The 24,999-nt window shown below is 40.5% G+C and overlaps 1 protein-coding gene across 8 annotated transcripts in view; it reads right to left on the minus strand.

Annotated features, from left to right (window-relative positions):
- The window catches only part of NTRK2 (neurotrophic receptor tyrosine kinase 2), a 200,197-nt gene extending 175,660 nt beyond the window's left edge, over positions 1-24,537 (minus strand). For 3 of the 8 annotated variants that reach the window (XM_068176539.1, XM_068176536.1, XM_068176542.1), the window contains exons 1-3: positions 23,759-24,535; positions 4,795-4,869; positions 4,491-4,562 (exon numbers count right to left, since the gene is read on the minus strand). In XM_068176539.1, the coding sequence (XP_068032640.1) occupies positions 4,491-4,562; positions 4,795-4,869; positions 23,759-23,967 (356 nt within the window). In that variant the 5' untranslated portion in view covers positions 23,968-24,535. Of the gene's footprint in view, positions 1-4,490; positions 4,563-4,794; positions 4,870-23,758 lie in introns of all 8 variants that reach the window. The other 5 variants (XM_068176537.1, XM_068176540.1, XM_068176538.1 and 2 more) reach the window with 3 other exon arrangements.
- Between the last annotated feature and the right edge of the window lie 462 nt (positions 24,538-24,999).

Below are 24,999 nucleotides of genomic sequence, written 5' to 3' on the forward strand. Positions count from 1 at the left end.
TGAAAAAAATCACTGCTAGGTTTATTTTGAAGTAGTTAATGATCCCACATCCACTTTCATGGAAAGAGAATATGAATTAATTTCCCAATTCAACTAAGCACAGAAAGACTACAGCAAGCAGCCAAAAAAGTACATCTGAGGTTCTAAAGGGTTTCTTTCTTACACACATACACAAAAAAAAAAAAAAAAAAAGAAAAAAAAAAAAAGAAAAAAAAAAAAAGGTCAAGAGTACAGAGCCTGGCCCCAAAGCTAAACTTAAGGAGAGGACCCAGATTCAGTCAGAAGTATGCCTGTATTTTACATGGAAATATCAAGCTCACTTTAAACTTGCTAGCCCTAATTCAGCTAAAAGCAAACCAGTGGCAATATGAGCAGAAAAAAAACAGACTGAGAAACCACATAAAGATTTACAGAGCTAGCAACATGGGCAGAGTTCTATCACCTATAGTTCTTCTGAAAAGGGGAGGCAAGAAAGAAGAGAAGGGAACAGATCTAAGGAGAACTGAGGGAAAGAGGTGAAGACATGGCCATTTGACTACACTCAGTGTCCCTCCACACACCCTGCTCTGACTATGCCTGGAATGAGCCCTGTGTGCAAACAAGGGGAAATCTGCTGCAAGTTTGTTCGCAAATGGTTTCCTTTGGCTGCCTTACCTAAACCTGAACAGTGTAGAGATACAAATACATTTTAATACCTGGAGCTGTATATATACACTACACTTGCGACCTATGATTCAGCAAAGCATTTAGATGCAGGCTGGCACATAACAACAACTATTTTTAAAAGTTTTTGTAAATAGGCACTTGCTGTGAAATGTTTTCACATTTAAAGACACTGACAATATACCATGCATGTGTATTACACAGGTCCATTAAATTACTGTTAGCAGCAAATAAGCTTATAAACTACAGAACTACTAAAATGAAACTGTTGGCTAACTTGAGTCTACAGGCAGTGAAAACACCAAAATTAGATAAGCAAGGCTATTAATTACACTTTAATAGCATCTATTAGGGCATTTGTTTTCCTGCTGTTTGTGTTATTACTCAAATCTTCTCATGATAGATAATTTTAGAATGACACCTGGACTACATAAGCTTTCCCAAGAAAATAAGGAAATTACAAAAAAGGGCTTGATAAAATGCATGCTAATAAGTTTCTTTTAAACTGATACTCTTGTATGATTTATAAAATAAATACTACTTTTATATAATATAGCTCCTTAACTACATCAAAAGATTTTTCATAGAACAAAAAAGAAAGCTGTAACAGTATCACAGCAAAATTAATGATTATAAAGTTACCTCAGTCTTCAGAAAAATGTTTTTTGTTTTCTTTATGGGATAGTAAAAAATTTGTTTCCAAATAAAATGTAAGACTTCTCAAAGACCTGTACTGTACATTACCCTCGCAAAATGAAATTCCTTTAGCACTTAATAGTTTTCACTGTACTGTACATTACCCTGGCAAAATGAAATTCCTTTAGCACTTAATAGTTTTCACTGTCCCAACCACAACAGGAGCTATACTTCCTTCATAGGCAGTCAACAGGATTTTTATTGCTGTTGACAACAAGCCATGATTCACTGGGGTTTTCAGAAACATTTTAGTGTGCATAATGATTTGCCAAAGAAAACAAACAAATGCATTTTACAGGGATAACAGATCAGCCTCGGTAAAAAATACCTCTATACTTACTGCTTTGTCCTGTGCATCCAGAGCAGCTGGTGCCACTTAATATTTTTCCATCTTATCTGGGCTTATCCTGTGTCTGCCAAAATTACTAAATCCCCACCAAAAGAAAACATAGTATGGGACTGGATAATCTCCTGGTTCATAATGTAAGTATTCTGCATCAAGAACTCATCTATATCAACTGAACAGATGTCAAGTCAGTCTAATTTGTTTCTAACAAGGAACTTCATGAGTTACAACTCTAGCAAAGTCTGCTTACCAGCAGATATGTATTCCCAGTTTGACTGCATGCTCAAATGAAGCTCCTCCTATGGCTGAAACACTTTAAAGGCATCTTATCCAACTGGATTCTGTAAAGCCTAGCAGCTCAGGAATGTACAGTGATACTTTTCTCTTAAGTGGTAACTTTGATAGGTTCTCTCTGTTCTGTTCAACAGTCAGTTTTCTGAAAATTTGTTAACCTGTCTATGTTTTGGTTAAAAGCAAACACTGGAGACAGACACACTTTGTGACTGCATGAAACCCATTTCCCTAAGGCAACAGGCAGAAAAGCCTCTCAAGAGGATCATACCAGTTACCGCACTTTCTGTGGTGTCTACCTGCCCAGACAGCTGGAAAAGCTTCCAAAATTCTATTGATCTTTCTCCAAACTAAACTCATTTTTTCTTACATTGTAGTTATGGTCATGGAAAGAACTGATTCCTTTCCTCATCATAACTACTCTTCTTTTAAAGATAAGACAAGCATAGAAGCATAGAATCATAGAATAGTTTAAGGGACCTTTAAAGGTGATCTAGTTCCAACTCTCCAGCATCTTCAACTACACCAGCTTGCTCAGAGCCCCATCCAACATAATCCTGAATGCTTCCCGGGCTGAGGCATCCACCATGTCTCTGGGCAACCTGTGCCAGTGTTTCATCATCCTCATTGCAAAAATCTTCTGTCTTATATCTAGTCTAAATCAACCCTCTTTAATTTTCAGATTATTCTTCGTCCTATTGCAATGATGTATATTCCTTTTCAATCTTCTCTTTATTGCACTGAACATACTCAGGCTCTGAGCCTCCCTGTATTATTTGCTTTACAAGCTTCTTCTGGCTCCACTGCTCTTCTCTGTAGCATCTTTCAAGATGAGTAGATTCGGTGTCCTAATCTACATACATAGATAGTAGATAGATAGATAGATACATAGATAGTAGTAGATAGATACATACATATATATAAATATTCTAACAGATTCCATCAGAGCAGCTAATGCAATTGGGAAAAGAAGTAAAAATGTAACACAATATTCCTTTTGATCCCAGACTTGAATTTGCTTTGTTCTGCCTCATTGCACAGAGAGAAACCCACTTCTTTCTCAGCAGGGTCATTAAATCTTTCTCTGCCCCTCAGACAGCATGTTCTTATTGCATATTTCTACAGCCAGCGCACATGCACTTGGCTTTATGGCGTTTCATAGTTTACAGCCATACTTCATTGTGGAACTGTTACACAGGCAAACACTTGAATTTACTCTGGAACATACTTCCTTTATATTACCAACTGATTATAGTAAAAGCTCTTTATTAATGACTATATGAAGTGATATAAATTTCACAGGCTCACAAGATCTGGTTCACACTCCTCTGGTGACTGTTCCATATTATGGATAGCAATTACTGTCTAGACAGAAACTAACATTCATGTCCACTTCCTTACACAAATTAATTGCTGCTGTTTACAAAAGACTGGTCAGAAAGTGATTCCATCTCATGACCAAAGCAATCAAATCAAACAGAGCCCTGTGTTCTGTTCAACAGTTCTTTCCTTTTACAAGGAAGTATCTTACAAAGCCAAGGTTTGGCATTATGTCTTCCCAATCTCACTAGGATAAAAGCAAAGGGTTTGGTGAACTGTTAATATAGGTTAGTGGTCATCTATTGAAGATGTATGGACTAAAGCACACACTTGGAATATTTAGCTAAAACAGGGTACTTGTGAGGAACTGAGCCACTCACATGATCTCAGTGTTTTACTGGACTAGATCCACAGTTTCCCATGTAAGCAGCAAAGTGAGCTACTCTATGTCTGTCCTACAAAGAAGGCACGAATGTTGTAGAAAGACAACTTTGATCAGTTCATCCTTTGCTAAATCTAAAGCATAACAAATCTAGGAAAAAACAGTCAAAAATCTGCACAGGTACAAATTCTGCTTCCTGTAGGTCATGAACGACAAATTACATTTGGGTGTGAAAGCAAAATCATTCCAATATTCTGCTCTGGGTGTATTAGTTCTGATCTTGAGTGAGCATTCTAAGTGAATCACCCCTAGGACTTCAGCTCACAGTTGTATCACAGTCTCTGGGCACATACACTGATCAAAATATTAAATGTGCTCCATGCATGCATCTCCTGCACTGCATCTGCTAAAATATGTTCAGCTCATCGAATCAGACTAGAGCTAAACAAAACCATGTCAATGAGTGTGATGCACAGTGTGGACATCATATCCTCAAGAGTCACACTGTTTCTGCTACATTACTTATCACAAAAGACACAGCTGAAGTACACTGTTAGAGACAGAATAATGCACTGGATGGTCTTTTCACACATTATGTTTTTATGATCCAACAGTTCCTTACCATATATGTCTCATTTAAGGGAAATTAATGATAGAAGACCATTCTAAGTCTGTCTTGTTAAAATATTTTTAAATTAAGCAAATGGTAAGAGATAGAAACAAATTAACAATAAATAAATTAACATGAGCTGGGCAGTTTTGGCTTAGAATGCAGACACTATTCTTACTCACATGTATTGTAGGTTCACATTTTTTACAAATGCATGACGGGACACGAATCTTAGGCCTGAATCCACCACGGTCCTAGGAAAATAAATAAAACTGTTAAAATATTTAATTTAAAATATGATGGAAAGTGTAATGAAAATAACTATTAAATAAGAGTTTGGATGAAATTTCTACAAGGCTGAGCTGCAAGATTTACAACTTTCCTCAGTAACACACAAAGTTAGGCATATATTTTGGTAAGGTCTCTACATGCTTCTACAAAAGAAATACGGAAAAAATAGTTGTATAAAATGTATCTTATACTCACAGATTTTTAAGTCCAACATAAAATCCAACCTCATTGTCATTGATACTTTCCAAATTTGGCTGGTTTGCAATGTAACTGTTGAAAAAGCAAAACAGAAAGAAGTATGTAAGTGGATCCTTCTGACTGTTCAGAAATCATGCACTGATGTATGGAAGTCAGTTATGATCGCTGACCTACCGTAATTATTTCTAAGTCCTAATTAGACCAGCTGCAAAGCAAAAGTGGTCATTAAAATCTTCCTCATTATTTAAATGGTACTTTGCGGGACAGGGGAGCAGCTCATTATTACACAGGGGAAATGAAGAAAGCAACTCAACCTGAAGGCCAAATAATGCTGCATTTCAATGTCACCATTCTCCAAGACACATGCCCTTACCTCACGGACTTAACAACAACTAAGAGGGCAAGTTTAAAGGTAGTACTGGAGTTATCTCCACTTATGAGAGACAATCATACTTCCCTGGTCTTTTCCCTCATGTTGTTAACTTAATCACTTCTTTACACTTATTTTTTCCCTGACACAAAGTAATTTCAGTTCTTTTTACAAGGTGTGGCAATGGGAAAAATGAGAAATGAGAGGTTGTACTTCATGATGTTATACACACAAACAAAAATTAAGAGATGAGAAACTGCTGTATCAAACCAAAATACTGAGTCCACTCACATATTCTTAATATCTGCCTAAAAGGATGTGGGCATGTAAGCCAGTCCTTTGTATTATGACCATGTGAGATCTGTGAATACCCAGTGACTTCCCACAGACAGCAAATGTATCATTACTTCTTCTTCAGGGAGAAAAAGTTTCACAGTGGAAATCACACAGTCCAGGAAGGAGAAATCAGTGTAAACGGCATTTTTTCTGACATTATGGCAGAAAAGCATGCCTGATTTAAGGGATGCCTTGCTAAAGAGTCCACACATTTCAAAATATTAGCCCAGTCCCTGAAAAACTTAAAGAGAGATTGACATGTGCTTTCACATGCATCACAAACTAACCAAAGATGCAGATTGTCCTAAAATGAATGAGTCTTTCTTTGTCAGAAGAAAACTTTTCTTCATTAAAAGCACTTTTTAAAATTTACTTAAAGGGAATTCTGGTGAATCAGTAAGAAGGTATATTGCTTTTCCAAAGGCAATACCTGCACCTGAGCTGGTGCATGGATTACCTTGTTAAAAGAAATTCATTGTGTTTCTAAATCCCAATAGAAGTCTGAGAATCCCATAAGTTCAGTTGGGCTCTCCTCCAAAGCTGCAGTGCTGACTTGGGCTATGCTCTCACCATGCACCAGGAAAAGTAAAGTTTCCTCTAATGGCATCCATTGTCCCTTGGGAAAAAGAAGGGCAGTAAAAAGAATGCATGATGCTAGATGGAACACCTTACTACAGCATCATATGACAATGACTGCTCTACAAGACTTTTCAGAATAAGATTAACACAGTATATCCATTAGAAGATGAGTCCTTTGTTTTTGTGTTTCCTTTCCTGAATTTTTAAGACAGTGTAATTTAATAGCTCAATATATACTAATCTGTTTTGTTTGGTTGGGTGTTTTTTTGTAGGTTGTTAAGTTCACATATTTTGCCAAGTAACAGTGATGAAATAGCATATAAATATCTATTAATTCCTTCATCTAAGAGTCCTGCAAGTCAATGAACATACTTCCTTTACACTTGCCCCGAAGAACTCATTTTTGAGTTAAATATCATCCAGATTCTCTGCCACTTGGACCGCATAATGCTAAAATAAAGTTATGCAAGAGGTTTCAAAGATACCTTCCTCATCCTGTCCTCAGTTACCAAACAACAGTAATCCTGTCAAGGTCAAATAGAGACAGGGAAATCACTTAAGAGCAGGAATTGAGGAAAATGGACAGAGAAACATGAAGTGTGAAGAGACTCAGATTTACAGAAAATAAACAGAATAACCAGTTGCACTAGCTAAGAATTAGGCCATCAAAAAAAAAAAACCCAAACCAAAAAAAAAACCACCCACAAAAAAACACCCAAACCTGACAAACACTGCCAAAATACAGATCCATCACTTAAATATACATATCACTAATCCAAATCTGAGATTGCAATTTTAATCACATAAATATTTAACCAGAACCACTCACTAGAAGAAACTCCAGAACACGACATAACTTACACTGTTGCACAAAAATTTGTTAGTGCATTACATCCAATGTGAGACCTCAGCATAAAATAGTTCAGCTCTGCTGAAGCCAATTAAGCTTCACAATTTACATCAGACACAAATCTTAGTATAAGCACACAGTCTATATTAAAAAGATTGCTATTGGTACATCAGGAAATAGACCAAACAAATTATATTTGGGAAGTAGTAGTATGAGTTTGTGGTATCTTCTTTCCTTCTATTATTGCATCCCTTAGAAGAAACCCTAGGTTGGGGAGAGCAGGGCATTCTTTACTTTGAGCTGGAACTGGTTTCTCTAAGATGAATGATTTATAATTCCAGTTTCTAGCTGAAAGAACCAAAAGAAATCATTGCTTTTCCACAACCATTCTGGTTGGGACCCAGAAGAACTTTTGTCTATGTGCAACTAATTCAATAACTGCTCTGCAATACACTTGTAAAAGCACTCTCAGTACAGAACACAACAGTAAATCAAAGTTCATGCACTTGGAAGTCCTCGAAGAAAGAGTGGACAGATGCAATTTACCATAAGCAAGTCACATCCTCTTACACTTACTCACTTAACAAGTCTGTTTTAAGTTAAGCCTTTGCAGCTATACCATAGCTGAAAGAAAAAGAGTAGAATGATGTATCTGTACCCTATAAGGGGAAATTGCTCTTCTGTTTAATTTAGAGGGAGATGTGAAATAAAACCTCTCCCTAACTGAAGTCTATTTTTACCTTCTTCACAACTACTTTACCTTAATGTTACTTATCATCAAACATTAATACTCTAAAAGCTTTGACTTGCAGTGGGCGACACAGAGAAATGTAATTTGCCTGCCTGCCCTTAAGAATATCAACCCTATTCTTTAACGGAATATTTTTACTGTAGCACAAAAGAAAAACATACTGACTCACAACTGGCTGAAGTCACGTGAAGAGCTTGGAAGCTCCCACTGCACATCACAGCAGTGTTGCACTGCCAGAACCTGGCTGGATAGCACCAGACAGACCACATATATCAGTTCACAAATACTGGCTGCCACCTCTAAATCAAGTCCTTAGCTGCCTACAAAGCTATTTGCTTGATTATATTGTAGCATTCTGTGTCTCCTTCAATGAGTAGTCAGTAAACAATAATTGTCTTCAGACCTTTAATTTAATCGCTCCATTGTAAACTACTGATTAATTCTAATAAAGGGATTCAGAATTACATACCTAGGTTGCATATTGCAACCTACAATAGCATGTTCATCTCGCCATACTTCAGCAGCTACTGAAAAATGTCACACACTCACACTTCACCACTGGTATAACATTTTGGAAACAATAGTTTAAAATCTTAATCTGTAAGAGTCAATTCCTCCAAGTAAGACCTCCTTTGAGAGGGTGGCCTTCACTTATGCTCATTACAAAAGTGAAAGGATACAGATTATGTTTAACATCAGTGAAGCAACTTCTGAACTGCAAAAGCATGAAGAGAAAATGGGTTCCGATCATTAAAGCCATCTAGATTATTTAATGTTCCTTAGTAATTTTAAAATGGGATTTTTTCCTTAGCCTGAATATAAAAGGCCAGCAGAAATATGCCTTCCCAACTTACTTTATTTCCTCCTGCTTAATATATGTTAAGGTATACTACTCCATCTGGAGTTATAAGGACATGCTGGAAAAAAAACTAGCACATGCTAGTCTTAATAACATTGATGCAAGCAAATAACAATGTCGTGCAGCTCCAGAAGTATTTCTCTTGCCAAAAAATTCCATTTATGGGAAACATATTTTCTTAACACTCCAAAAAATAAATCAATTATATGTTTAGCTCTAGTTTATACAAAAAATATTTTAAAATTAATAAACACTCACTGGTGAAATGTTTCTGAACTCGAAAAACTTTATATTCCAAGTTGTTTTTTCACCAAGTCTTAGGTGGACAAAGGCAGCACACTTCAGACATTGAACTGTCAGTAGATGGATTACCATTTAATGACAGGTCACGTATGTCCCTAGTCTAGACTACTGTGAGAGCTGTATGTTAATAGTGAGAATTAAACATTGCAAACTTCCCTAGTGCCATATCTTCTTACAAAGGCAAATATGATACCAAGTTCTTTAAAAGGTAGGCTAAAACTTAGAGACATTTTCATCAAATGCAGACTGATTCATTCTTATGCATTAAGATCACACAAAATTTGTAAACTTGATACAATACTTAATGAAACCTGGCATATTGAACTGGGTTACATTTGTAGACCTTCTGAAACCAAGTATAAAATAATGCTGAAGTGGTACAAACTCACAGATGGAAAATGAAGCACAGAGCTACACAAGTTGCATATCAGGAATGTAAAGTTTCAGACAGATGTAGGCATCAATGCTATAATCTCTGCTCAATCAAGAAATCTTCCTGCAAAGGACCAAGCTTCCTTTAGGAAGGAAACACCTAACAAGCAATGAGTGTGATATAGACACCTAAACCCAGCAAATAGTCTACAAATATACAAGCTTACTCCAAATATTTTATTCTATTTTCCTTCCTCCATCTGGTACTGTAAGTGTGAGATTTAACAAGGATAACTTCAAGAAACAGAACATCTACTGCTAGAGGAGCATGCCATTACTCAGGAAAGATGCAGTGTGTCAAGACCATCCAAGGTGAACCTACCCAGGATTCAGAAATTTTACCAGTGCTTGACTCTTTCCTTGGCTACTCAGTGTCTCCTGACAATTTCTGAGCAAGCACTGCAGTGTTTTCCTGCTTTTTTTTTGGTTTTTTAAAACTGTGAATCACCCAGTATTTCACAAAGAATGAAAAACTGGTTGCCACCATCACAGGTTCCCTAAGGGCTTTTTCCTCACATTTAGAGTATTTAACCACAAGTCACAGAAGACTTCAGGAAATAGCTCTCCACGTGCCAGTACAGCAGCTCTGAAGAAAATTAGCTCTGGGATCTTTCTTCACAGACACAGGCATACCCATTTTTTCAGCAAATCCTGCACTACACACATCCCATACTCAGGTAACACATTGTTCAGGACAATCTGGAACTCAGCAAGTCACAAGCAATGTCAGAGACCAGTTAATTTCAAGAATTCCCTATTCTTGATGTGTGGATGTGTCAATTGCCAGGAGGCAACAGGGCCCAGACATTCCATACTATTATCCAATTAGTACCACATTGCTGCCATTGCAAATTGATTCTCCAAAGCCATCATCTTGATCACTTAGTGCCAACCCACCAGTTTAAAGCAGAAGAAAATGGAAATTCAGTGGAGATACCAATCTTGCTTTGGCAAGGCGGGAGCAGATCAGTGCTGTTGCTTCTGACTACAACTGCCAGGAAAATGAAAAGTCCATGGTTTTCCAGCCAACATTAGTTCCCACTTTACAGCATGGAGGCAAAAGTAAAAAAAAAAATAAATATGCCTGGAATGCAAAATTTAAAGAAATTTACTATAAGGCAGGGAAAATGAAATGTAATACACCTTTGGTCTTATGTTTCTGGTTTTGCTTCAAGGTGTTTATTATCTTCAGAGAGTAGACTACCAAATCAAGCAAACTCTCAAGACATCTCATGCAGCTTTTCAGATTTAAGATTTATGCTTTTGATGAGCTCCACCTTCAGAATTATTTTCCCCCAAATGCATGCAAACCTATTTAAGTATTTTCTCAATTTAGAGACCTGTTCTCCCCTTTGAGATCCCCAAGTTTGTACATTTGATATTGCATCAAGACATGAATTTTTGATGTTTTTCCAAGAATACAAGACAGCTACAGACTTGTTTTTCCTTAGCAAATATATTGGAAATGTTGATATTCCTTTTTATTGTCAGAAGGCCAAACAATGACCTATTATTCTAAAAGATATATCCTAATTTCTGATCTTATACTTATCTTCAAAACACATTTTCATCCCCTGTGTATGAAATAATCTATGCAGATTGTTAGGAAGAGGCTTAAACTCCCATACAAGACCTTTATAATATATATGCTAAAAATCACACAGTAAATTAACATACAAAAGGAGAGTAGTGAAAGTGGCTTTCCATTATTTCTCAACAGGAAGCTAAATCTTTATTATTGTTGTTGTTGATGATGTTATTATTTCCTTACAAGCATAAAAGAGCATCTCAAAGGAATGAATAAATACAAATATAAATGACAGTTTTTTCTCCTGCAGAACCACCTAGTCTTCAAAAAGTAGTGATGCAAATACTCTCTTTTAGGCACTTGTATACACCATCTCTATAGCTGTCACTGGCCTTGATGCAAATGAGAATGGAAAAAACATCCATTCCACAAGAGCACAGTAAGATTTCAGACAGCCATACCTTATATGCATCTTTTTAAGTCTCTCAGTGAATCAAAATATTAAAGCTTCTTGGTTGCTGTCAAATCCTTGGAATTCTCTTCCTCTCAGGTGCCCATATGCAGACAGTGACTTTCTGGAAGAGATGTCTTAGGTAGCTGCACATCCTTGGAATTAGATAGCGCTTCTGACATATATCAGTATCCCCCACAACAGTTTTTTCCTGTCCCTGTGTTCTGACGTGTTCAGTAGTCCCTGACTCTTTCAGTCAACATAAGACATTCCTTATGAAATCTCCTTTGAAGTCAGTCTTCTCCCACATATACAATTCTCATTGTTTGACATTAATATTTGGCTTTATTCATTTTAAAATTATTGGCTATTAGAATATCAAATACTCCAATCAATCTGCTCTGAATCATAGGATCATCAAGACATATCTGCACCTGCTACCCTGTTTAATGTCTCATTCACTGCATGCAGTGCACTTCATGCCAGGTACAGATCAAAAGGCAGTATTTCCAAAGGGTGGAGCAAAGATGCAAAATTTAAAGGTATCTATCCAGGAAAACCCATCTATATCCTGCTAATACTTTATGTTTGCTGAATAATTTGACTCCTGACATCTCAAAAAATATTCCCCTTTCCATTAGCCAGCAAAAAGTTTCTTTTTTCTGTTTTAAGTCCTGAGAGACTACATATGGTCATAACCCCTACCCCTTTTCTGTGCAATTATTACATAGAGAACCCAACAAGTAGATGGTTTTCCATTCTGCAAATGATACCATCTACCCATGGTTCACAATATGGTTCCTAGACTCCCTTCCAAGACCTGTGAAACATCATCTGTAGCCCTGATCACAGATCTCTCTCTTCTCCAAGATACTCTTATCTTTTAATGAAAAACATACATGAATAGAACTTCACATTATGTTACTGAAATATTCCAAAAGGGTTACGGGTTGTCCTTTTCATGTTTACCTCACCCTGTCTAGCACCAGAACAGGTGCTACATACTTTCTGCATGATGACTCCAATCTTACAACTTAAATTTAGCCTATGCGTTTTTCAGAGAATGTTTCAACATCATTTGTATTACCTTTCAGATGCATTCTTCGCTGTTTCAAATTTATGTGCTCTTCACAGTTTCCTATTTCACTTCATCACATTTATTTACATTATAGTATAGTCCGCTTTTCATTGTAGCTGGTAAAACTTTTGAATTCATAGCTTCTTCCATTAGCATTATTCCACTTGAGGAATCCTGTTCTTCATTTAATATAAGTAGTTTCTTATTTGCACTGCATAGATTAGCATAATGATGTGTTTATTACACTTTGTCACAATTGTCAGAATCCAGAATATCTCTAATACTTGTGCTGACTGCCACATTGCTGCTACTGTTTCCTTTCCATATTCCTGTACTAGTCCAGATTTTGAGCAAATTCTCTGTCACAATGGTACACCCAGAAAACCATCCTGTATCTTCAAGTTTTCTCTTTGTATTTCTGTTTGCTCTGCTATGTGACATATGCAATGGTCCTTCTAGATTGTGCTCAGCTTGTAGTCATAAAGCCTGCTCATGGCTGTATTTATTGTTATACTTGTGAAGTATAAGGAAAATACACTCTTTTGTAAGCATTTTTTTAGTTATATATTATGTATTATATATTATACATCATACATTACAGTGTCAAACCTTAGATCACCTTCTCTACCATTTTGCCTTGAAATGAAACTCTTGCCCTGCATGTACCTCTTTCACAAGGTGACATCTTTAGTTAGTCTTTAACCTTCTTTATTACCTCTGAAAAGCTGCCTTCTCCTCACCACCACTAATTTCACAGCATTCTTCATTTACTTTTACAGCTTTTGTCCCTGCCACTGCTTATGAGTGGAGTAGTACTCTCATCCTCCAGCCTGTTTCTGTTTATGGTTCTCATGACTGCACCCCAGTACCAGACACACCTTTCAGCATTCCTCGATCCTACACATCCTCTGCAGCAATGTCCCTGGCCCAAGACATAGGTGGTGATGGTGAAGTATTCACCTGCAAATGTAAGAGAGATTGGTATTTTGATGATACCTCCAACTGTTGGGATTCTCACCTCCTAAAACTTTCATTTTAGACACTCTGTGTGAAGAGCAACACTGCTACAAGTTAAACTGCTCATCAGAACTTATAAGAACATGCAGAAGTGCTCTAAAGCAGGCAAAAACTCTGCATGTAACCAAACCATGCAATAGAAGAAACAAATGCCCTGTCTCAATGCAGACAGGAATGCTACAAAGAGTTGGGAGAAATGTTGGGAGTCTTTCTTCCACCCACACCAACCTCTAAGGCAAGCAGTATCTATTTCTGCACCTGCATTACCTTCATATCCTCTAAATGACATAAGATTCAGGCAACAAGACAGTCATAGCACACAAACATGATCCAGGATTTGCAGTGATGTCTACAGCAGAAGTAGTATCCAGCATTTGTATTTTCTACTTATGTGGCTTGATGCCACATGGATTTGTGCCAATTCAAAATTGTAATTTTGCAATTTTGTTATATTTATAAATAATGGCAAAACCATCACCAGCCAGTCAAGGGAGGGGATTGCTCTGCTTTACTTTGCACTGGCCACACCTTGAATATTGTGTGCAGTTTTGGGCACCACAGTATAAGAACGATATTAAACTGTTAAAGACCATTCAGGGGACAGCAACAAAGATGTTGAAGGGTCTTGACAGGAAGCCAATATGAGTAGCAGCTGAGGCCACTTGGTCTGTTCAGCCTGGAGGAGACTGAGGACAGACCTCACTGCAGTTTCAACTTCCTCATAAGGGAAAAAGGAGGGGCAAGCACTGATCTGTTCTCTGTGGTGACCAGTGACAGGACCTGAGGGAATGGCCTGAAGCTGTGTCAGTGGAAGTTTAGGTTGGGTATAAGAAAAAGGTTTTTCACCCAGAGGGTGTCTGGGCACTGGAACAGACTCCCCAGGGAAGTGGTCACAGTGCCAGCCTGACAGAGTTCAATAAGCATTTGGATAATGCTGTCAGTACATGATGTGACTCTTGGGGATGGTGCTCTGTGCAGGGCCAGGAGCTGGACTCAGTGACCTTTAAGTGTCCCTTCCAACACAGCTTATTCTGTGACTTTGTGATATGTGCACAATAAAGTTTTAGAAAGATGTTTACTTACTACCATTCTAAACTTAAAATTCTTAAAACATATGCTTATACACATTACATAGTTGTACCCACAGAGTCAACAAAACTGCTCCCAGCTGGAGGGTACAGTATACATGTTTACCAGGTGAAGATCACTGTATGCATGTGTTCCAAAATCTGTTTCTAAAAATTAGAAGAGGCAAGACTGGAGAGGAGAATAGGAGATGAATACGCAGACTATTCACCCACCTGGTGAGTGGGGAAGAGAAGAAAAAAAAAAAAAAGATATCTTTTTATGAGGTTGAAGTCCATAGATTTGGAGGAAATGCTGTGAATAATGCTCCAGCAGCATCTGGGGCACCAGATTTAATTTCTTCCTCTCTCTAAGGAAACATGATTCCAGTCTCTCAGAAGATACCATATTTACAAAGCCATCTGAAAGAGGGCAATCTCTGCCTTACCTGTTTGTGCTGTACTCATTTTTGCTGTAATTTAACACTCAGTGAAGCAGGAGCAGGACCCAGTTGTCTCACTACACGAATAAGCATCACAGCTTCTTAGCTAAACAGACTGTCCTGCTCTCTGACCCAAAAGCACATTTGAATGTTCTATGCCAAAGAAGGCAAATCAGATGGAAGAACCAAAGCAAGCCCACATCTGTACACCATACAGGACCAGTAGTTAAGATGCTGACATGCAAGACCTTAGTTCAGACCCATGCTCTGCTTCTAGCAGAGTATCTCTTCACATGCATGCAGAAATGGTTCATCTAGGACCACAAAATCTGTTTACTCCACACTATGACCCTGCCTGCTAAAAGGAAGGTCTTGCTTTTGTCCCTCACCCTGGTGAACTAAGCCCCCAGTGTTTTCTTTATAGTCAGTAGAGATGGAAGGGGATAACTGCATGGGGTAATTTGGGAACTTAATTTAGCCTCCTGAATCACTTCCTGGAAGAAGCACATTCTCCATTGTGGAGAGTAGCCAGTTGAGTTAAGTGCCTTAGCTACACAGTTAGTAGGGAGTTGCAGGATTTTAAATGCCAAGGCCTGGGACAGTCCCAGACATGATTAGTAGGTCCAGTGCATGACACCCCGAGCATATGCTGTGGAAAGGTATTCCAGTCCATGCCCAGTAAGTCTGACATGCCCAGTATGTGCACATGATTTATCCGCATATGCTTGCCGCGCCGTCTGGCATTCAGAAAACCAGACAGCTGTTGCAAAAGAATGGGAAGTCACACCCTATGCACTCTTCACATGAATCTTATTGTGCAATGTGGGGTAGCCATGCTCCAAAAGATACCTGCTGAACATGGCCTTACTTAATTTTATAGGCATGGTTAGGAAATTAAAAAGGTAAAACTAATTTCATTTTACATCTAAAACTGGAAGATTCCTTTTGGCTCATGTATCAAACCAAGAGGAAAAACAGGTAACTTTCCCAGCCTCAACTACAGCTCTGTCGATAAATTCTTCCATAAGGAGCTCAGAAGTGTTACCATTTCACTGTTGTCTATCTCAGCAATAGATTGGCTTAACTTTGGTTAATTCATTTCCTTTCTTTTATTTATACATCAGACAACTGTATACAATGAAGCATATATCCTCTACAAATCCATAGCAGGAGCTACAACTTTTTTTTGCACTAGGAGGTTCATTCCAAAGCAAAATTATCTAAAATATTGTAAAAGGCTCCTGCCTGAAATACTCAATCTTAGCTTCCACTTACCTCAACGTATTTAATATTCATACAGAATGAAAACGCATGAAAGGCAAAAAAACTGCAAGTCAAGAACACATCAAGTAATTGAGCAACAAGCCCCCTCTCTTCCAAGCCTTAAAAAGGTAGGAAAATGCCTGAATCAAGGTTCCTTTCACCTTTCATATACATACTCTAAACTATGCTGGTGAAACACTAACTCCATTCATTTTTGTCACTGACTTTACATAGGCCAGAATCCTAGCCTCAACTTCTCTCTGAAATAAAAAGCATCTAACTACCTTGCAAGATCAGGACTCGTGTGCTTTAGCAAAGTAAAGTTCAAGTTACACCACTCAAAGATTACAATCTCAGAAAGTGCCTCTGAAAATACCTTGGACACCTTTGGCCTGCTTCTTTCCATTTTATCTTACTTCTAAAGAAAAAAAAATCTCATTAATTCAGGCCTTGTCTAGGAAAAAAAGAATATTGACCTGAAACCTGATCTCCAAGAATTTATCCTAACAATGAAAACACAACACAGAAACATATATAGCTGAATTGGTATTAAAAATGTTTAAGTTTCAGCTATAGCCTCTGTCTATGATCAACACTTAATGCAGGTAATTTTCTTACAAGAAAGTAATAAAAATATAAATGCTGAATTTCCACGGTGTGGCTCCTTTCCAGTTAAGTCCACTACAATTGTGCAATGTGATCATGAGATGATTGTGGAGTTCAGCACCTTGCATGAAGGAATCAGGGCAGCAAGTGAGATTGAAATTTGTATTTCAGGAGAGATAACTTTAGCCTCTTCGAGGATCTTCTTGGAAGAATCTCATGGGAACAGGCCCTGCAGAGAACAGGGGTACAAGAGAGCTGGTCAATAAATATTCAAGCATCACCTCCTCCAGGGTCAAGACCAGCGCATCGTGATGAGTAAGAAATGAAGCAAAGAGGGAAAGACAGCTGCATGGACGAGCAAAAAACTCCTGTCAAAAGTGAAGTACAAGCTGGAGATACATAGGAAGTGAAAGCAGAAACAGGACACTTGGAAAAGATGCTGTCCTAATGGGATGCATTCACAAAGAGCTGAAGAGGAGCTGGCAGACACCATAGCTGGGCTGCTTGCAGTTGTCTTGGAACAGTCTTGGCGATCAGGAGAGGTGTCTAAGGACTGGAAGAAAGTAAATGTCACCCCAGTCTTCAAAATGGGCAAGAAGGAGGACCCAGAGAACTACTGGCCAGCTAGCTCCACCTTGATCCTTGGAAAGTGCTTCCTTCTGGAGGCCATCTTTATCCACATGGATGCCAAGAAGGTGATCCAAATTAATCATGGATTCAGCAAAGGGGAATCATGCTTGACCAGCCTGATGGGACAACTACTTGGATGAATGAGGGCTATTCTCTACCTTGACTCCAGCAGGGCTTTAGATCCTGTCTTACATTATATCCTCATAGGCAAGTTTAGGAAGCGCAAACTAAATGAGTGGACAGTGAGCTGGATTGAGAACTGGCTGAATGGCAGATCCCAAAGAACTGCAATCAGGGTAGAGGTCTAGTTCGAGGCTCATCACAAATGGTGTCCCCCAAGGAGGGGACACTGGGCCCAGTGTTGTTTAATTTGTTCAGCAGTGATTTGGACAAAGAGACAGAGGCCTCCTCAGCAGGTCTTGATGACACAAGGCTGGGAGCAGTGGCTAATACCTCAGAGTGCAGCCTTGACAGGATGGACAGATGGGCAGAGAAGAACTGTCTGAAATTCAGCAAAGACAAAAGCAGGGTCCTGCATTCCACTGGGGAGGAATAACCCCAGGCACCAGCACAGGCTGGGAGCTGATCTGCTGGAAAGCAGCTATGTGGAGAAGGACCTGGGGGTCCTGGTGGACAGTGAGCCAGCAGTGTGTCCTGGTGGCCAAGAAGGCCAGTGTTGTCCTGGGGTGCATTGGGAAGAGCATTGCCAGCAGGGTGAGGGGTTTGATCCTGTCCTTCTACTCAGCCCTGGTGAGACACATCTGGAGTGCTGTGCCCATTTCTGGTCCCTCAGGACAAGAGTGGCATGGACCTCCTGGGAGAGACCAGCAGCGGACTATGAAGATGATTAAGGGACTGGAGCATCTCCTATACATGGCAAGGTGGAAGAAGCTGGGCCTGTTCAGCCTTGAGAAGAGATCACTCAGAGGTGATCTTGTCAATGTATGGAAGTATCTGAAAAAACAACATCAACAGGACAGAACCAGGCTCTCCTTGGTGGTGCTGAGCAATAGGACAAAGGTGCTGAGCAGTGGGCCCAAACTGATGCACAGCAAGTTCCACCTGAACATGAGGAAGAACTTCTTTACTGCGCAGATGACCAGGCACTGGAACAGATTGCCTGGAGAAGTTGTGGAGCCTCCCTCACTGGAGATATTCAAGAACCATCTGGATACAATGCTGTGCCACATGCTCTAGTAGACCTTCCTTGGGCAGGGAGGTTGGACCAGATGATCCTGCCAGTGCTCCCTTTCAACCTGACCCATTCTATGATCCTGTGATACTGTAATATTATGATTAATAATAGCTATGTAAAAACACAGAAACTCCAAATGTGCATTTCAGGACAGGCAGTAGTTTGGTTTGCCTTTTGCAGTTTCTGAAAATATAGGTTCACAATCAACCAGCAATTAAGATCCATCCCAATTATACACAATCATATATAATTTAACAGCACTGATGTACCACATACATCTGGATGAAGAGATTTTCACAAACATAACAGCCTCCTGTAAAAAAGCATATTCACAACCCAAACAGTAGAAGGTTTCAGACCTCTACGGATTTATCTCTCCATTTGAAATCCATGTAAATTAGTGAATTTATACAATCTGCTTCGCTTCTTAAAGGGCAGTTTTTAAAGAGCAGTTTTTCAGCGGTAACAAGCGAAATATAAATCTGACATCAACAACACACTGAAGCAGTTTTAGAATTCTTTGCTCCATTACCTGCTACACATCCTGCTCGGACAAGGATATCTGGATGACCACCTTAAGACATTTGTATAGAGAGAGATGACAAACATGGGAGAAAGAACTGCAATCCAAAAAAAAAAGGGGAGATAGGGGATCCCTCTTTACTTAAAAATGAAAACCAAAATGGAGAAATCAGGCCCATGTTCTGTTACATAATTTTTTTTTTGCTCTACAGTGATTAAGGATCCAGAATATTGCTAAGCTACTTTCTCTGTTACACTTGTCAGCATAAAAATAATGGAGAAAAAATAGAACCCGAGAAATCTGGAAAATGCCATCCTAAAGATACCACAGGCTGCACTGCCAAGCCCTATTTTCTCATTAGTATGGAAAAATTTGAAGTTTCTTGAAAGCAATGTGTTCAAGACCAAATCTTTCATATCAGTATATACATCCCAAACCTTTTTCAAAACTCTTGGAGTGACCAAAGATATTGAGGGAGAGACAGTGTTCCTGCCACCCTGCCCAACACTGACCGCCTCCTGAAGGATGATGCTCTCTTCCAGCCTCATGAGCTGTTTTGTCTCTGCCCAATTGAGACAGCCTCAGTGGAAACCCTCAGGAGCCCTATCAGTCCTCACAAACCAGAAGGGCAACGTCTAGAACAAGACATAAAAAGGTTCCCTGGGAGCAAAAAAAAGAATATATACAAAATTCAGTGCTTCGCGATCCTGGAGTATTTTTAGAGCCTAGAAATTACAAAACTGATTTTCACAGTGCTTACTTTTAACTCACCTTAACCAATTACCCAGATCTTTAAAGGAAATTTAAAAAAAAAAAAGGACACATTCCTAAATGAAGGTATTACGTCACCCACTGTCCAAAATGCCTTTAATAATTTGTAGCCTGGTGTCTCATGTTTTATTATACAATTCCAAGTCACCAGAAATAACTTCTTAATCCAGCCAAGTCATGCAATGATGCACAGGCAGAAGTTGCCTTGAGGAGGAAGGGACTAGAGGCTGAGGAGCCTCGTAGACAGTTTTATGTGACATTAAATCTACAACAGTCTCAAAATCTAGAATAAAAAAGACTCAAAATACCAACAGGTCTGAGCTTCAATGAATTTAAACATGCTTTTTTTTTAGCACAAGCTCACATGACAGGATAAGTAATTTATAGAGTAAATTATTTAACAAGTCTTACTTATTAACAATTCTAGAGTGCTTTATATAACTGCATTAGAAATTTATTTTGTGGTTTTGAAATGTACGCAATACACAATCACCTCTCTTTTAATAGGCAAGAGCTTAAAAGTCACCTACTATTTTGTTGGCAAGCAGTTCTTCCTGAAAAACACCAATTAATTTCAAACCTCATCCACCTGAATAATCATAAGTAAACATATTAATGACTTGATAGCAGAACTGTGAAACTAGGCCAGGAATATACTTGTACTGCAAGATGTCACTTATAAATGAAAGTCTTTGAAGAGTCATGTTCACTGAGATACAACAGCCATACATTTTCCTTAATGAGAAAATATTACACTGGTCCTTTTAGAAGAAGTCCTGGCCACTCTAAAAATTTCTGATTTACTATCCTATTAATATTTTTGCATGAGTGATCTCCACAAGGCCTACTTATTTGTCATTGTGTCTACAATGTTTAGATTTGACAAAACTGATAAAGCAATTTTGCTTTTGTTACTCTTGGTCCTTGGCTTTTAATGTATCAATGACTGATACCACTTATTCTAATGCAGGATCTCACTCTGGAGTTCAATTTATCTCCAATAATACCAAAGTGACCAAACAATTATTACAAGTACAGTCTGTTATGATAAACACCAGTACTTGTTTTCCAGATAAAGACCAGCCCACGCCATCATTTTAACCAACCAGGCAAATCTAAAATCTGTCTCGTTTACTGTAGTAGAACACTATGCAAAAACAGCCAGGAAGGGAAAGAGTGAGAGAGATGACTAAGAAAGCACCAGGCATAAATACTCTTATGCCCTCCCACACCAAGTTTCAGCAGCTGGCCTTCATAGGGCTGATGCAGAAGTACCGTCTCCATAGATTTGGATGATGGATTTGAGCAGGAATCAAGAAATAGCTGGACTGGGATGAGACTGCTTATAAACTCTAAAACACAATCCACCTGTGGACCAAAACAGCGAAGCACTAGAGTGTTAAGTGGTGGAGGCTGCCAGATACATGGTACCTCATCTCTGTTATTCCTGCTGCACCATCCCATCTTTTCCATCTCTCAAAGCCAAGTGGAAAACCCTGTCTGCCCACTCACATCCTGCCGGCTCAGTGCCATACACCTGGCCTATAGCCAATCCTCTGCACCACCATGGGTTCCACATACACACCCCAGCCATGCAGTTACCCCAGTACTCCCAGTGCCCGTAGCAAAGAGCTCAACTCACGACCCATGCCCCAGGTGCCTGTGGATGTTTTGCCTAGGACTTCAGGATGCACTCCTCTCAAGACAAGGACATAACTAACAAGTGAAGGATTGATTTCAAAATACAAAATACATGCGAATAAATTCTTCAAATTAACTGTCTTATACTCTTTACATGTTATTTCTACCAAGAGTAATTCCACCAGAGACCAATGGAATGTATCTGTAGAGCACATAAAAGAAGAACCAGGCCTGAAGCTACACAAGTGAAATGTAACACTCCAGTATCTTAAACCTGTTTCTTAGCTAGAATTTAGCAAGATCTGTGGTGTTACAAACACTTTGACAATCTGTACCTACTGTATTAGAACTGCTTCTGTATGTAGTTAGTGTTTACTGAGCTCACACAATGAAATAACGTGACAGCTACTGCAGTTCAATTTTTAATTTGTCTATAAACTAATTAAAGGGTCTTTGTGTTTTATGTTAAAAGCACACATGAAAATACCATCTTAAATATGTGCAACAGCATCTCCTGAGAAATCCATGACTCAAAATTATTTTTAGATCACCAAACAAAACAACGTACAATGTCACAGAATGATACAGTAAAAACCAAAAAGCACTGTAAAGACAATTATGCTTAAAAAAACCCAGAAAAATTAAAGCCAAAAGTATCAATGTAAAATGACTAGACATATTTTAAGTTCATAATGGAAAAAAACATATTTACAATATGTGTTTTCACACATTTTACAATATGTGTTCTGGCTTTTCAAACCAGAGATTAAATTCGAGATGAGAATTGCTCTGTTATTTCTAAACAGAATGCACTGGATAAAAAGGCTACCAAAGCCTATAAAAATGATCACAGATGCATAGCTCAAAGTAATTTTTTTTTTCTATTTAAGCAAACTACAGAAACATCTGAATCAACTACAGTTATAACTCAGAAAGACCATTTTTTTATCATAGATCCTAAAAAATCTCCCAAAGGTAGGCCATACATAAGTAATAGAAATTAATGCCTCCAGCTTTTCCTCCAAGCAAATGCAGGGAAATGCAGCAAATTGACTTCAACGAACTGCAAGAATGTAGCCCAAAGGCTAGAATTTAATCTAAACTCACACTGTATTTCACAGTACTTTTTTATTTCTTCTAGAAGACACTGAAAAACAGAAGAAGGATCGAGAATATAAATAGTGAGAAATCTGTATAGATTTGGGACAAATATGCTTGTGTCTTTTACATTAAATGGTACAGAAAGCAATTCAAAAACAGGGGTAGGGACATACAAACAAAACAGCTTTAGAAGGTTTTCCCTGAGATCTCTCATCTACACATCCAGTATCCAAAATTTTTTGTTCTGAAAGAGATTTTCTTAGGCAATGGACATGAATGCCATGGTGCTCTGAACTGTGAAACCATGCCGGATTTAACACAAAAAGCTACAGAACTCCCTCATCAAATACAGTCTTCGAGGCCAATGAGGATGGAAGCACCACATGGGAATGAGAGGAAAAAAAACTTTTTTTCCTCACGGTTAGTTAGGGTTCTCTAATTCCCTACCAACTGCTAACAAGCAGCACTGTGTTCATTTTCCTCTGCAGGTTTTGTATTTTTTCCTTCCAGCCATCTCCACTTCTCCACTGAGAAGGTCAAAGCAGGTTCGCATTCCTATGGTTAGGGTATGAAAGACAGTTTGCTGTCACTTTCTGCCGCATCCCTTATTTTCCTTTTTTTTTTTCTTTTTTTTTTCTTTTTTTTTTTTTTTTTTTTTTTTTTACAATAATAAAACAGGAGAAATCGGGGGCGAAGGGCAAGCCACCCACTAATACTCTCGGTTCGCAGCGATAAGCTCAGGGAACAGATTAAAAAAAAAAAAAAAAAAAAAAAAACACCTCCGTTTCATACCTGCTGCCGCCGCAGAGGTGCGGGTGAGCGGTGCGCAACCCGCGGCAGCAGCTGGGCTGAGGGTCGGAGGCGAAGCCCCAGCCCCGTCCCGCTCCCCGCTGCCCTGTGGTCCCGCTGCAGCCGGCGCCGACCCCCCCGCCCCGGTCTCCGCGACCTGCATCGCGAACAATTAGGATTCATCATCTAAACGGGCTGGCAGCGGCAGGTCTTGCAAGCCGCGTCCGAATAAAATCACACGGGGCTTCAGGCTTCCAGCCACCGTATCTGCCCGCGGAGCAAAACCCTCTGGCGTGGGTCAGTTCCCCGCTGCCCTCGCCCGCAGCTTCCCCCGCCCGCTCCGGCCAGTTGCCCCCGCTCCCGGCCCCGGGTCGTACTCACATCTCGGTAACATTGTCGCCCTCAGCGCTCCTCTGCGGCACGGGAAAGGAGGCGATGCCAGGCGACGATCCCGTGCACCAGATCCGCCAGGAGCTGCACCCACAGGACTTGGGGCAGCCCAGCGCACTCGGCCAGCAGCCCAGCACCAGGCAGCACAAGCCCCACAGCCGCGCCAGGCCGGGACCCGGCCTCCGCCGCCAGGACACCATGCTCACTCCAGCACTGCCCCGACGGCCTCCTCCTGCTCCCGCCGCCGCCGCCGCTGCCGGGGCGCACGGCCGGAGGGTGCGCAGCCTTCCGCGCCGCGGGCGAGCACGCCGCGACCGGGCTCACATGGGCGCGCCGCAGCCGCAGCCACAGCCGCCCCGCGGCTCTGACCGCCCCGGGCGCTGCGCGGGGCGGCGGGGGCCGGAGCTGGGCGCCGCGGCAACAGGAGCGAGCGGGGCCTCCGGCGCGGCGCGGCACCTGCCCCTAGCCCAGCGGGCGGACAGCGGCACCGCTTGCCCCCGCGGCTGCTGCCGATGATGCTGCAAAACGCGCGGGGCGGAGGGGGCAGGTGGCGGAGGCTGCGCTCCTATCCGCGGGGGCGCGGGCGGCCGCTGACCGCCGGAGGGACGGCGAGCGGGCGGTGAGGGAGGCGCAGCGAGCGGCGGCCGCGGGGCTCAGAGCTCCGCTCTCGCCCCTTTATGCACCGTCTCCTCCTCCCTCCCTCCAGCTGATAATAAAGCAGCTCCGGCTCCTGCTTCAACCCAAGACGGGGAGCTGCCGGCAAAGTGACGTGGGGCTGACGCAGAGAGGGGCAGAAACTCCACAAAATGAGCCTGAAATAAAAATGAAAAAAAAAAAAAGACAAGGGAGGAAGGAGGGGGGAGCGGGGGAAAGGGAGGGTGCCAGAGAGCAGATACCAATAGGCAGCCTGCACTTGAGCTTTCAGCCTCGCACGTACATGTACATGTACATGTACACACACACACAGACACACACACACACACACACACACACTCATACAGACGTACACGCACCCCGCGGGATGGGCAGCGCGCCGCCGCCTGCGCGGGCAGTGTGCCTCGCCGGGCGGACGGAGGCACTGTGCCGAGAGGCACCTGGCATGCCCGCCAAGGCAGGAGCTGGCCATCGGGTGATAAACGGGGATGGTGCGAGAACTCCGGGAGACGACGGAAGAGCGACTCCAAAACGCCTTGTTTTCCCCTTGACAGCTCCGCGGTCGGGGCTGCTTTTCG

This window comes from Anomalospiza imberbis, chromosome Z (assembly GCF_031753505.1).
Source record: "Anomalospiza imberbis isolate Cuckoo-Finch-1a 21T00152 chromosome Z, ASM3175350v1, whole genome shotgun sequence".
In the NCBI taxonomy this organism is placed as follows: domain Eukaryota; kingdom Metazoa; phylum Chordata; class Aves; order Passeriformes; family Viduidae; genus Anomalospiza; species Anomalospiza imberbis.